Below are 15,272 nucleotides of genomic sequence, written 5' to 3' on the forward strand. Positions count from 1 at the left end.
GAAATGGGGAACCGTAGTCAAGTGTCCCTGTGATCTGACTCTTGGCAAGGAGCTGCCTAGGCCAAAACAGGGAGTCAGTCTGTGCACATGGGCAAGTCAGTTTTTGGACTCTTTCTGGGGGTACGGGAAGGAGGGGAGTCTCAGTGACGGACGTACCCAAGCGCGTTGTTTTGTACAGTGGCATCTCCCAGACCCATGGAGTTAACCAGGTTCTGGAGCGAATGCGTCTCTCACTCCCTATTGCTCCAAATGGCCCCACTACTTCGGTTCCCAGATATTGGACTCCCCGTAATCCCCTAGGCCCAGCCCATGGTCCAGCTCCCCTTCTTGCAACGGAGCTCCGGAGCCCCAGCGCTGGCCAGTCTGGCTGCTCCACAGCCCTTGGCTCTCCAGAACGCACCCCTGCTGGCCCGCTCACTTGGCGTCGGAGGTGAGGCGCGGCAGGCTGCCGGCGCCCATGGCCGACACGTGGTGGTGCGGCGGTGGCACCTGGCACATGCTGCAAGGGCACGGCATGCCTCCCCAGTGCTGGAAGCCACTGCTGCCTCCGCTGCCGCCGCCCCCGCCTCCGAGAGGGGCGGCTGCAGCCGCCGACGGAGACTTGAGCAGGCCGTGGGGAGGCCGGATGGATCCAACCGAAGACAGCCCGGAGCCCGGCAGGGAGGCGCTGGACACCGCTGCAGCGGCGGCTGCGGCGGCTGCAGCGGCGGCTGCGGGAGGAAGGATGGGGTGGTGCACGGCCGGGTGATGGGCGGCGTGCGCTGCGGCTGCCGGGTGCGCGGTGGCGGCGGGTAGCGGCGCCGTGTGCGCCAGGCCGCCACAGGCCGACGGGTGGAAGCCAGCGTGGTGGCCGCCGTAGATCTCGCTCACCAGCCGCTTCATCTCCTCCAGCGAGTTGGTGAGCATCAGGATGTAGTTTCGCGCCAGCAGCAGCGTGGCGATCTTGGAGAGCTTGCGCACCGACGGGCCGTGCGCGTACGGCATGACCTCCCGCAGGCCGTCCATGGCGATGTTGAGGTCGTGCATGCGCTTGCGTTCGCGGCTGTTGATCTTCAGGCGCAGCTGCTGCAGCTCGGGCTCGGTCATCTGCTTCTTGTCTTTCTTGGTGGACGACGTGGCCGCGGACGACGTGGACGAGGAAGTGCTGGAGGAAGAAGACTTGAAGCCGCTGCCGCCGCCGCTCAGTTTGTCCCCGGGATGCGCGCCCGCCGCGCCCATGGCCCCTCGCAGTTCTGCGCTCAGCTCCGGCGGGCAGTCGCTCGGTGTGGACGAGGACACGGTCCCCCCTGTGAAACCGCTGCTGCTACCGCCCTTGCTCCGGGCCGGCAGGAAAAGGTCATCGGGTTCTGGCGACGACGGGCGACTAGACACCAGGCTGGCGTCCGAGTCCATGGCCCCAGGGATAATCTCAGCTTTCGAAGGGTCCTTCCTTTTTCAACTGTCGGAACTTGAGGAGAGGAGGAAAAGACGAGAGAGAGAGAGAGAGAGAGAGAGAGAGAGAGAGAGAGAGAGAGAGAGAGAGAGAGAGAGAGAGAGAGAGAGAGAGAAAGTGAGACAGAATTGCTGCTCGCACCCGCCCGCAAAGGTGACTGTGGTGTCCACCTCGCTGCTGTTTCTGGCCCTCTAGCAGCTCGGGACACGACAGTGCTCCTAAAAAATTCCCCACCCCATCCCCTTCCCACTATCGCCCACGGGTTACTTTATTTCAGGAAGCCCTGGGTGGCCCGAGCTCGGTAAGGGACATTCTAGGGGTTTTGTTTCTTCAATCTGGCCTGGAATAAACGGACTTTTTTGGGGCTTGAGATCTCAATAGAGAAGTATTTCTGTCTCCTGCTCAGCCGCATCCCCTTTATCTTCATCAACACGACTCAGTAAACACGGCACGCGTGCACTCGCGCACCTAGAGCCAGCACGGGACCCACATTCTGAGTGCTGCTGCCGCCGCTGCGCCGGGCTAGCCTCAGATCAGGGCTTCTGCAACAGGAATGTCTGGTGCTGGGGATGCTGCGGTGAGTGTCCGCACCAGAGTAGCTATTGGGTGTAGCTGACCCGCACGCAGGGGCAGGGGCCCGGCCAGCAGGCCAGCACGCAAGGGCGCATCCTAGGTCCTAGCCGAGTTGGGAAAGTCGGTCCTGGAGATCTAGGCTTGGGCAGCTGAGGGGCGGGGGCACTTACTGTGAATTCGATTCGCAGTGCTGGCTGCAGAGGAGAACCTGGCTGCCGGTGCTGGTGTTGGCTCGGTCTGTAATAAGCATCCACACCTTTGGGGTTCCGCTGGTTTTTATAGCCGGGTGGAGGCAGTGGCGACGGCGGTGGTGGTGGTCCGGCCGGGGGCGGGAACAATGCGCTTTTCCTGGAGGGGCAGCGGCTCCAATGAGCTGGGCCGGCCCGAGGGGCTGCAAAGCTGATGTCATCCGGCTAATTCCACTCAATGAAACCCGCCCGGCCAGGCACACGCCTCCTCTCACCGCACAGCCAATGGGCGCCCGCGGTCGAGAGATTGCTGAGGGACGGGAGGAGGGAACTGGGGAGGGAAAGGAACCGGCGAGAGGGAGGAGGAGGGCCAGCTAGGTGGGGTGGTGGTAGAGAGGGTTAGGGACCCTGGGAGAGAGGGGACATCTGCAACTTTAGATAAAAATATAGTCACCGTAGCGTCAGGCCGGGGCAAGGAGTCGTGTGGGGACTCCAAAAGCTCGTCAGATAGCCAACCAATTCAATGTCCTAGGGTGTACGTGGAGGCTGCGAGCCACACCTGGAGTCCTTGGTAACCCATCCTGCGCGACTGTTTTCCCGCCGCCGGTCTCTATCAGGCGGAGTTCATCCTGTGAACATTTGAGATTGCACAAGTAAAGGCTAACGGAGCAATGAACACGCCGCTTCTAATTGGTGGCGTTGCTGCTGTTCGGAGGGCAGGCGGTAGCGCCCCCAGGTGGGAGCACGGCCTTGGAGAACACAGGCCGGCAAGGAAGCAGGAGAAACCGCAAAGATGAGATGTTCACACAGCCATCGCACTAACGCACAGCATAGCCGGTTAAAGACCCCCATTCCCACTTATTAGCAAGGGAGCGCAGCCGCAGTAGTTCCAGCTCCACCTCGGCGTCCGCATGGTGGGTTTTAGGGCAACATTATTTGCAAAGAACTATCTGAGGCCCTAAAGGGGAGTTGATACTTGAACCGCATTCCTAGCTAGCAGCGGTGGGGCTCCCCATCGAAAACAAACAAACAAAAGGCGGAGGAACCCGATCTGAGGAACTGTCTGGAGTAGTCTAGAGATAACTACATGTTCACCCATTTTACAGAAGTGAAAATCTAGGAACTGATTCCAGCAACAAACATCTCCAGTCCTGTACAGGTGGTCCTTGCCTACCACAGACTCAAGCAGTTGGCATCCCTAAGCATAGAGACAGCGACTTCTCTCCCCAGCACCAACTGTTCCTCACATTCAGACATTTTTAGCACAAATTTGTTTGTTTGTTTGTTTGTGTATTTTTCTGTGCTGATCTCGGATGCTAGTCCGTGTCGTGTCCCCCCTCTCCCCCCAGATACATAGGAGCCCAATTCTTTCTCACGGAGTTTTCACCGTTCTTTCTCAGGTTACTTCCATTGCTTGGTATTTTAATTCGCATATGTAAAGTTTTAACAGCAAGCGAAGCAGACAATCAGTAATTGATCTTGTAGCAAAGTCAGAACAGACACGAAAACTCGGGCTATCGCCTCCCACTAGGTGCTACTAAATCTCCCTCTGGGGTCCACCCTAGAGAGTGGGCTCTCGCGTTTGCCCTAGTCTCCTGCCTTCTGGATCATTGTTTTCCAACCCGGGTGTTTCCCAGCTGGCTCTGCAGCCATCCGTTAAATATGTATTTAAAACATGAAGAATTGAAGCGTGGAGATAATGTCGTCCAACGGTTACAAGGATGACCCATAACCGTTCAATTAGCAGAATCTGCCACACGGGGTTTGGGGTGGGCATTAGGAGCTTGGGCATGTGAGGACCACTCTCGGGCCTTTGGGGTAAACCGCAGAGAGGGCGTGTGTGTGGGGTGCGCTCTGTGGGGCCACCAGCTGGGGCGTGGAGCTGTGCGGCTGCCAACCTAGCTAACAAACATGCGGGTGATTAGGTGGCAGCCGCCCAGGCTAGTGTGGCCTCCGGAAGCATCCCGGAGCTCTGGTTCCACTGGTTTGCCTGTCGGAAGTCTGTGAGAGTCAGAGGCTGACATTTTTTATACACTTGGTCCAGTTGCTGGAGACGGGGATGAAAGTTGGGGATCCATTCCACCCCGGCGAGAGTGTAGAACCTGGAAAAGCAGAAAGGAGCGCAGCGCTTGCTTGCTCTGCTCCTTCGCTCCTAGTCGCTCCACACCCCCTTTCCCTGTGACCAGGCTGTCCGGGCAGTTCCAGGATGTGCGGCGGCATCTCGTGGTCCTCGCTCCCGAAGTCAGGAGCTCTGACGGGCAGCCCCTGTCTCCTCCTCCCATCGGCGGCTGCCTTCCTTTCATCCGAGCTGCTTGCGGCCTGGGTGCCATCTGTGTTCCCGGGTCTCTGGCTCTGGAGGACGTTGGAGGCTGGAGACACTTGCTTGTGTCTCCTTTACCGCCACCCCACCCACCCACCCCCGCCCCGCCATTGGAAACTAGACAGGGTTGGCCCTCGATTGCCCTTCTTGGTCGAGAGACAAATTTCGCGCTTGTCGGGATCCAGCCCCTGCCTGTGTGTCCAGGGCGGTCCCGGAGCTGCGCTTCCCACCCGCGTGTGCAGCTGGACCAAGGAGCCTTCCTCAGGAATTGAGTGCTCACTTACTTAGGCTAATCCGCCAGCCAGGCTCAGGCACTCCCTGGCCGGCCTAGGCGCCTGGAACTGTTGGCCCCCTCCTTCGAAACGGAAGACGTGTTTTTCCCTCTCCTTTGTGTTTCCTTCGCACAAAAGGCCGGGTGCGTGTCAGGGCCGGCCTTTGCTCCACAGCCTGGCGGCCCAGGAGGAGCCAGTGCCAAACCGGCTGGGGTGGACGTCGCTGGGCTCCCGGGCTCAGACCTCCCACGGCTTCCCGGGTTCCGCCTTTCGTCCTGGCTCTCTCCCTTCCCTTCCTTGGACCCCACTAGCATTCAGGTTGCCTGGCTGCCAAGGAGAGCGGTGTCCTTGCGCAGAACCCTCTGGGGAAGGGGGTGAGGGCGGCAGGAAAGGCTTCTGGCACTGGAGAGTGGGGGTGACGGATGGAGATCCGGAAGCCAGAAGGAACGCAGAACAGCAGTTTTAGGACTCAAACGTGTGCCATAAGACTAGTCAGAAGTCAGAACTCAGGGGCCAGCTGGGCCTTGCCAGTGTCTTGTTCTGCAGGCGGCCTGGCAGGTGGCATGCACTTGGTGAATGTTTCTGAAGGCACAGTCGGGCAATTGTGCGTGAACTAGTGCGTGATCTGTAGGCAGAGATATGTTGGATATTTAAACAAAACACCTGGTAAGTCTTTACTCTGGGCTGTGGGATATGTGCGAGCCTTTAGAATGACAGGGATGGTTACCTGAGCCATTGCCTGCACTTATTTGCTTTTAGGCCGGCTTCCTCTCAGCGGCTGGAAAAGTAACATGCCTCACATTTTAGAAACGAGGAAACTGAGTCTTGGAGAGGTGTGAACGTTTATCCCAAGTCCCAGCCACCTGCCCTTAATGATCCATGCCACTGAAATGAACCCCTGTCTCGGCCCAGTTTCCTGGTGGAGTGATATTTGGGTAGGACTGGACAGAGATGGAAATGAACTTCTGTTGGGTTCAGCATACAAACCAATTTTCCCAACAGCCTCTGTGGTGTTGGTATGGAAGTATCATTGTTCCCATTTTACAGATACCAACGATTAGAGGTCAAGACAGGGGCTGGATCCTAAATATACCACAGCTTCGTTCTAAACTTCCATTCTCCTTCCTGCCCTGCTAGGTTAAGTGTTCAGGAGGCCCTAGGTCCTTACTGTTTCCATGCTGGGTTTTCCAGACAGAGTCAGGAGTGGTCCACTGCTCCAGAACTAAGCTCCTGACTCATCAGAATTAACCCACAGAGAGGGAGGTAAGGGTAGGAGAGTACAGGTCCCCAGGCACCTACAGGTTCTGCGACAGAGGAAATAGGAGGTATTTGTATTATTCCCAGTGCCTACCTGGAGGGTAGATCCAGGAGGAACCCTGGCTGGAGAGCCGCAGAAAAGCATTTTATTTGGAAGCCGCCACACTAATCAGACATGAGGTGCTGCAATGTATCTTTGAGTATTGCGGCCCCAGGGGTCCTGACCTCCGTTGCTTCTCACCTGTTCCCGTGCACCCATTCTCAGAAGTAGGACATTCAAGGCTCTTTCCCGTCTTTTTGCACGGGCTCCTTCTATCCTTTCGTCCAATCCTCCCCACTCCCCCTTCCTCTAGGGCCCAGCTTTCCTCCACCCCGAGCTCCCTTGAGTTTCCTGTCACCCAGAACTCTCTACCCTCGCCACCTTCTTTCTCCTGTCCCTGCCCCTGCGCTCAGGTCTGGTGTCTTTCCCAGGGAGGAGCTGGCTGGGACAGACTGAGGGCTAGTGGTAAGATAGTACCACAGAGACAATAGCGTCAGCGGCATGATTACCCCTCTAGTTAACCTGGCCACTGCCCATTGGCTTTAGGCCATTCCCAACCACGGAACCCCCCCCCAACCACCGAGGGGGAGGGGACAATTGACTGGGATGAGATGTGGCTGCAATGATCCACTAATGGGTGACTGAAGTAAAGTTCTCGAACGCTGGGCTTGGTGGGAATCAGTAGACCCGCATGAGTGAATCCTCAGCCAGGAAGAATTCTGGCTGCCTGAGGCAGAAGCCTGGCTGTCAGATCCTCCTGCAAACTTCGCTGCTCCCAGTCCTTAGCCAGGGTCCTCTGCTTCGCTTCCGAGGGGTGGCGGTAGCCAGCAGCCACAGAGCAGTACCCAGAAGGCCGGCATTACGCGCTGGTATTTCGGGTTTGGGGAAGGGTGCAGAGAAAGATCCGAGGATGAACTCTTGTCTTGCTTCTTCCCTTCCAGTAACTCCGGCTCTCTGTCTTCCTCTCCATGCTATTGGTTATTGTTCTCCAACACACAGGCGGAATTTCAGTTTTGACTTTACCTCATTTTAGCAACGTGCCCCTTCGGGGAAGCTGAGAGCTTTAGGAGGACCCTCCATTGCAGCCCACACCTCTCCAGATGTGTGAGATCCTTGGACACGGGTGTTTGTTGTAAACAAAGTCACAGGCCCACTCAGAGCTGAAGAGACATCTTTACTAAGTGAGGTTACCAGGTGATGCTGGGTACACTGGAGTTTGAGAAACCCCATTCTGATTTTTCAGTTCATCCTTGGCTCTTCCTAAGGCCCTTGGATCTTCAGTTCTAAACACAGGCTGTTCTGGGCCTGACAGGATTCTCACCCCTCCCTCTCCAACTATCTGAAGAGTCCCAGCGCCCACCCCTTGAAGAGCTGTTAAGGTGACATTGGATGTGATAGGAAACTGATCCCTTGAGGTTTAAATGACTCCAGTTGGCTAGTGGGAGAATGGGAGCTCTTGTAAAAATAAACACCCTCGGCTGGTTTGGTGACCAAGACAGAACTTGCATTCTGTGGTTTTGGTTTTTTGAAGACTCTGGGAGTATCTTTTGGGTAGAAGCTCTCTGTGTAGGTGGCATCTACAGGTGGCATTGTTAGGGGGTACCAGAGGAAGTGGGAAGGAAGGAAGACATGTGTGAGCCAGGATTACCCCTTTACAATGTTTGAAGGGGCACCCTGTCACCCTGGCTGAAAGTAGAACTCAAATTGTGTAAAGAACATTTGGGTAAAAGAAAGTCTCCTTGGTACAACTGACCTCTCTGCCCCTCCCCACTTCAGGCTCCCACAGACACCTAAGGTGGCAGTGTCCTGAGAAGTCCAGAAATGCTCTTTATGTATTTGGAGGATATTTTAAAGCTTTCTCTTGTTTTTCAAGCATGAAGTAGTATCTTCTATACTGTGTCCTGTGGCTTGTCCTTTTAACCTTCTTCAGTTCTGTGCAATACCCATGACACACATGCATGTGTGAGCACACACATGGACATGCACACACATGTGTGAGCATGCACACAGACGCACACACACACATATGATCACATGCAGATGTGTGCATGCATGCACACACACCCCCAACACATCTGGAAACATGATATATGCTCTTCAAATATCCACATCAGAATAAAATCCACTAGGTCAAAATGATGACAGGTTCCCCGCCCCCCCCAAAAAGTCTATGATGGTGTTTCTTCTGTTTCTCTCTGCCCCACAGAAGGGAGGACACGAGCTCCAGATGGTGAGAGCACTGTTACATTTTTCCAAGTTGTTGCCTGACATTTACAGTTGTGTCCATCTTTCCTATTGTAACACAGAAATTCAAGTCTTTCATTTTTCTCCTGTGATATATATATATATGTATATACATATACATATATATATATATATGTTGCACACACATACATACGTTTATATTTATATATGTCTTTTGAATTCATTTGCTTTTGAATAGGTGATGTACTCACATAGTTCAAAAATTCCCAAGAATTGACTCTGGGGCGATGGCTAACTCAGCACACTGCTTGCCACACAAGCATGAGGACCAGAGTTCAGGTCCCCAGAGCCTATATAAATGATCAAACCGGATGTGGCAGTGCACATCTGGAGCCTCAACACTGGGGTCACACACACACACACACACACACACACACACACACACACACACAGAGAGAGAGAGAGAGAGAGAGACACACACACACACACACGCACACACACGCACACACACACACACACACAGAGACACACACACACACACGTGAACAGACATGCGTGCACCACACACACACATTTTAAACAGATTTTTAAAAATGTGTATGGGTGCTTTGCCTGCATGCCACACGAATCAGGTACACACAGTGCCCACAAAGAACAGAAGAGGGCATCAAATCCCTGGAAACTGCACTTACAGATGGTAGTGAGAAGGTGTGTGGGTGCTGGGACTCAAATCCAGGTTCTGGGAAAGCAGCCAGTGCTCTTACCCACTAAGCCATCTCTCCAGCTCCTACACACAAATTTATTGAAATTTAAAAACAGAACCAGTGCTTCTTAATAGAGAGACCTTGTCTCAAAACAGCAACAGCAATAATAAACACAAACAATGAAAATGTGCTTCTTGGAACTGGAGGGTTGGATGCCCAGTGGTCAATTCCCAGCACCTACATGGCTGCTCCCAGCTTCCTGGGACTCTAGTTCCGCGGGCCCCAGTGCCCTCTTCTGGTCTCCATGGGCACTGCAGGCATGTAGAACACAGGATATGCATCCAGGCAAAACAACCATACACCATACACATAAAATATAAATAAGAAAAACAAACAAACATATAAGTAAATACATGTTTTTGTGAGTTTGACAGGATCTTTCTGTGTAGCCCTGGCTGGCCTGAAACTCACTATGTAGACCAGGCTGACCTCAAACTAATAGAGCTCTTCCTGCCTCTGCTCTCGAGTGCTGGAACTCAAGGCAGGCGCTCACGGTTCCTTTACTAAATTATCATCTCTTGTCTATCTTTCCAGTGTAAAAATGAGTATAAATGCCACATCTCTCTTTTTATACCAATGCTATCATTTAGTACAACAGATTTCCGTACAAGTTTCTTTTTCAAAAAGAATCGTGTGTAGGGGCTGCAGAAATGGTTTAGTGGTTAATAGCACTGGCCACTGTCCCAGAGGACCTGGAATTGATTCCCAGCACCCGCCAAGCTCCAGGCCAGGGGATCTGGCGCCCTCTTCTGGCGCCCATGGCCATTACATGCATGTAGTGCACACCTTCTTCTTCCAGTCAGTAATTTGGAGATTTCTTCTTAGCAGTGTGTTAAAGCCTCCTTCTTAAAAAGAAATTCCTTTCTGTCACATGGCTAAACTATAATTTACCCGTATGACAAAAGACATGCAGATTTAGATCGTTTTCAACATTTTACTATTATAACCAATACTGTAACAAATTTACCTTGTAAGCTTCTGTCTGTGCAGGCACTGTCTGTCATGATGATAAGTCCCCAGGGTTATTATTGGATCACAGGCTGTGCATTTGTAGCTTCGATAGGTGTTGACAAATTGTCACTTAACTGTTGTGGTCCCAGCTTATGTTGTATGAGGCAGGCTGGCTGACAGCTAATTTAAATGCTCAGTTTTTATTTGTTTATTTATTTATTTATTTATTTATTTATTTCGTTCAGGAAAAACATGTGACCTCCCCTTGGAATGGTGATTGTTGTGGCTTCACAGAATAGAAGAATAAAATGTTAATTTTCTCTTTCAAAGCGCTGAGCTACGAGTCATAACGGGTTTCCACATCTGGCATGCTAGAATTCAGCATCTGCTACAATTTCCAGCCCTTTCAAAGATTTGCTAATGGCTTTCCCAAGTAGTTGGACGGAGCAGCACAAGTGTGCGATAGCATTTTATTAGCCAAGGAACATTTGTCTTAGGCAAACAATGCAGCAGATTTATTAAACTTTTATGTCACGAGCCATCTTCCTGTAGCTCCCACCGGGAACAAAACAGACGGCATCTTTACTTTTCCAAACATTACATTAAAAATGCTATTATCACAACCCCCAGTATAAAACCAATGAACTAGCTCCCAGGTAGATACTTGCCTGCAGGCCGGATGACCCACCCGTCGATGCCACAAGGTGGCAGGAGAGAACCAGTTCTAAGGGTTGGCCTGTGACCCACCTGTGAGATCTGTGGTGGGCATGGGCTTGTGCCCGCCCTACTATACAAACAAACAAAAATAAAAGTTTCAAAATTACCATGACTTTTGCTACCTCAGTATTCATTTGAGATAATATGGTGTTGTATCAGTTGGTGTTAATTGCCAACTTGACAAGCTCTATCTAGAGCCACACAGAGAATGGGCCTCTGCAAGGTCTGAGGGGGATTATCTTGATTGAGGTGGGAGAGCCGGCCAACTGGAGTGTCACCATTTCCTGGATGGAATCTTGGGTTGCAGACATGGAGAAAGAGAGCTGAGCATCATGTGTGCACCTTTCTTTGCTTTCTGGCTGTGACTGGGACCTCGAATTCCTCGCCGTGACAGACTGACCTTTGAACTGTAGTAGCCAGAGTAAGGTCTTTATTCTTAAGTTTCTTTTGTCTGAATATGTTTTTTTTCACAGCAATGGGAAAAGAAAATAAGAAAAATTGGTACCAGAAGTAGGGTCGTTGCTGTGATAAACCTGACCTTGGAACTGGTTTGTGGGAGGGGTGTGTAAGAGTTTTGGGCTAGAGTAGCCCTAAAATGCTGCAAAGAGAGATTAACGGGGCATTCTGGTGGGAGCTTGGAAGACCAGAATGCAGAGAGAGAGAGATGAGGACAGTAAAGGCCTGGATCCATGAGGTTTCAGAGGGTGATGAGGACCCTTGGGAACTGTGCTCAGAGCCATTCCTGGGATAATTTGGCCAAGAATCTGTCTCCATTGTTCCTGTGTCCTGAGAAGCTCAGTAAATTCGAGTTTAAAGATAACAGACTGATTTGTGTGAAGGAGAAGAATGAAGCAAGACAGACAGGAAGTGTCACTGAGTCACTCACTGCCCCCGAGTCAGTGCAGTGGGAGAGCACTGCCGATGACACCTCCACATCTGTGACCCTTCTGCGTGCAACAGGGCCTCTGGTGGAGGGCGTATGCACCCTGCTTAGGGACGGGGTCTCCCAGCCTTCTTCTGGCCTCTGGTGGAGCGCATGCGCACCCTGCTTAGGGACTGTGTTGCCCAGCCTTCTTCTGGCCAGGGGGTTGTATATGGGAGTGGGGCAGACACACAGCAGAGGCAGCATTCTCGCCTCCTGCTGGCTGGATCCCTGACATGGTCGACAAGGCCAGAAGAGCCATCATGGGAACCACGTAGAAGAGAGAAAAGGAACTGGATCCCAGAGTGGCGTGCAGGACCTGGTGAGTCCTCTGTTTTCAACGCCAGAGGGAGATGGCCTTCTGCTTTGTCTAGGTCATAGTTTTATCTTATCCGGTCTTCGGATGGGGCTAAACCTAATGGAAACCCAATTTCTGAATGCTGAGTAGAGCTCTTTGGGACCTCTGAAGGGACATGTCTCTGCTGCAAGTGTTACCATTATAATACCAACAGAATCTGAATCCTATCTACCACCCAGGGCAGAGTCATTCCTACCCTCAAAGCTTTCAGGGTTTAGCGGAAGGAAATAAAAGAAGATGGATATTGCGAGAACCAACCGTGTCTGCCACACTCTGGAATTATCTTCAATAATAAGAATTAAATTTTTCAACAGCCACTGATTCTTGACATACTCTTAAGTAAGGATGTTGCTAGTTGCTATGATCCTCCACAGGATAACTGTGACTGTCCTGAAACTGTCAGAAGAAATTTCTAGAAAAGACCTGGTGGTCCTCTTTATTTCCAACATAGGGTCAGGGCACATGGGTGGCAGCTAAGCCCATTACACTTCCGGGGAAGGACAATGATGACACCCTTTTCTCTCACACATGTTCCCATTGTTGGCAACCACTGTCCTCTCTAGAAGCTAATGTCATGAAGCTGCCTGATTTTGGACTTGAACTTCCCTAACTATGAGACAAATAGACCATTCTAAGGTTGGTTGCCTCAAGTGTTCCACTGCAGTAACACAGGGCAATAGAAAAGACCAGAAGAGTGGCCAAGGGGACTGCGCTGACCTGAAAGAAGATCACGGCCGTTTTCTTCAAAATAAATCATTTATTAGGTCTTATTCTAATAGTAGGAGAAATATATGGCTACTAGATAGTGTGGAAAACACAGGATCTTACAGAAGTCATGCGACACTCAGGGCTTCGTTGGTAATGAGAAATGATGAAGGCTAAATTGTGCTCCCTACCGTCAGTGCACTGGAACCCTCACTGGCTCCCACCGTGTGACTACAGTTGGACACGGTGTTTATTTAAATTAAAACGAGGGTGTATCTTAATCTAAGGTGACTATTGCCTTTATATGAGGAAGCTGGTGCCTTTCCCCACTCCACCCCACCCCACGGTTCCTTTTTACTTTCTTGGAATCTACGGTTACTTCAGGCGATATTCTCACATCTGAAAACTCAGCTAGAATCTGAAAAATAAGAGAGAACATGCAGGATTTGCCTTTTTTGGGTGTGGGTTACCTCGCTTCAGTGTAATATTTTCTAGTTCCGCCTATTTACCTGCAAATTTCATTTTTCTTTATAGCTGAATAAAAGTCCCTTGTGTATGCACCACGTTTTCATTATCCGTTCGTCACCTGAAGGGCATTTAGGTTGTTTCCGTTTCCTGTCTACTGTGAATAGAGGGGTAAAGAAGGTGACCGTGCAAGGATCCGAGTGGTAGAATGCCGAGTCCTCTGGGCATGCGCGGAGGAGTGGGGTAGGGGGTCACATGGGAATCTACTTTTAGCCTTTGGGAATCCTCACACTGCTTTCCACAGCTTCTCTAGAGAGGCGGACGCTGAGACGATGGTGCTATGAAGGGGCAACTCGGATGAGGGGGGGGAGGAGGAGGGCAGTGTAGAGGAAGACGGAGGGGTGGGGAATAAAGAACACGAAGGATGATTGGAAAATCCATAAGGAAACATTCTTTTACTTACATTTAAAATACACAGGCAATATGTAAGTATACATGTAGACAAAATAGATGGTTGCGATGAAATTCTATCACCTGAAGTGCCCCCTAAGAGCCGCAGGTTAACAAAACCCTAGTGCCAGGCCAAGCAAAACTCCCTTCAAAATAGTTGGTCAGGGGAATCCAAGAGACTCCCCAAACAAAATAGGCTGCTGCTCTTGCCTCGGGTCACGCCCAGAACTGGAAGCTAAGACTCTAATGCTGAGGACACCACACCCTCTGGATACAGGAATCGAGTGGGAAGTGACCTAGAAGCCTCCTCCCTGAGAAGATGAAGGTACCAGGGAGAAAAGCAATCTACATTCCCACCCAGCTGTAAGGCCTACAGACCACAACTATGACCAGCCTGGCAAGATATGCCAAGATTGCAATAGTAGCTCCTATATTTGGGGAGACCAACAGCCGTCCAGCTAGACATAAGGCCTGCTCAATAGGAGGTGATGTGTGCCTGGTCCTGTGAACCCAGCTACTGCACATGGGAGGAGAGGTCATGGACATGAGTGTGCTGGTCGTGAATTTGAGAGGGAGTGGAGGAGGCATGGGGAGGGTTGGGGGAAGAACTGAGGTGGGAATGATGTAACTATCACGCTCTTGCAGTTAACTTCTCAAGAAATAAATGCCACAGTGTACTAGGACACACATACAGAGGGCTCATCAGGAAGAAGGCAGCCACCTACAAACCAAGGAGAAAGTGCCAAGGAAAATACCACTTCCTGCCTTTAATACTTTGATTCTGTGTACTTGTGGGAAAACAAACATCTGTGGTACTTGCTTACCAGTCCCTTGCAGACTGACACAGACCCCGGCTTTGGGCAGTGGTGTACATAAAGAGATAGAAGGTACGGGAGAAGCCCGTCAGGAGGTCCAACCAATAAGGCTTGGTGACTGACTTCACATGGACAAGTGCAAGTGTAGAGTAACGCAGGGTTGGTTGTATTGGCTGTCTGAGCTTGAGGGGCATAATGGACAAGGCGTCACCTGCATTGTCGCCCGAGATGGAGCACTGAGCAGGAAACACTGGGTATGTTGAGTTGGAGATGCGTGCAGGGGCCTGCAGAGGACAGTGCAGTTGCCTATTGGGACTGTCCAGTGGTTCAAGCCAGAGCACGGGGGATGAACAGTATCACGCTAGTGCAAGTCGCAATCACTGTGTAAGAGGAGAGGTTGCCCAGCCGCAGAGCCACTGGAGGACAGGCCCCGGGGAGCTGGATGTTTCTGCTCGTCGGTGGGAATGGCCCATCGCTACTGCGTGGAGGAGCTGGCCACAGCTGCTTCCATTTAGTGACTTCATTCTGAAATAGTGTCTGCCTCCCTTCATTTCTCTCTCACCCATTGTTTAAAAATTCCCAAGATAGGGGCAAACAGACAGCTCCCCAAATGCCAAATTGGTCAAATTAGGGGGTGTCTATCTCTTTAACCTGCCCCTGTGATTATTTGGTGCATATGGTGATTGGCGTGCTGTCTTGCAGGTAAGTGTGGGGCAGGGTGGCCAGACAATGGGCTGCTTTGCTCTGAGTAAGAAGGGGTCATAATTCTTTGTACCCTGTGGCCTCTTTAAAAATCATTTTCCTTTAAAAAGTGCCTGATAGCCCATGCTAAAATGCA

General features: G+C 51.6%; 1 protein-coding gene across 1 annotated transcript; it reads right to left on the reverse strand.

Moving 5' to 3' along the window:
- Positions 1-414: 414 nt before the first annotated feature.
- Positions 415-1,421, reverse strand: LOC113835636 (oligodendrocyte transcription factor 2). Its single transcript, XM_035443324.1, has one exon. It carries the CDS (start codon positions 1,390-1,392, stop codon positions 415-417), a length of 978 nt encoding a protein of 325 aa, XP_035299215.1. The 5' UTR covers positions 1,393-1,421.
- Between the last annotated feature and the right edge of the window lie 13,851 nt (positions 1,422-15,272).

Source organism: Cricetulus griseus, chromosome 4 (genome assembly GCF_003668045.3).
Source record: "Cricetulus griseus strain 17A/GY chromosome 4, alternate assembly CriGri-PICRH-1.0, whole genome shotgun sequence".
Taxonomy (NCBI): domain Eukaryota; kingdom Metazoa; phylum Chordata; class Mammalia; order Rodentia; family Cricetidae; genus Cricetulus; species Cricetulus griseus.

Coding starts and splice junctions, on each gene's coding strand:
- LOC113835636 (XM_035443324.1), bottom strand. CDS start 1,392: ATGGACTCGGACGCCAGCCTGGTGTCTAGTCGCCCGTCGTCGCCAGAA.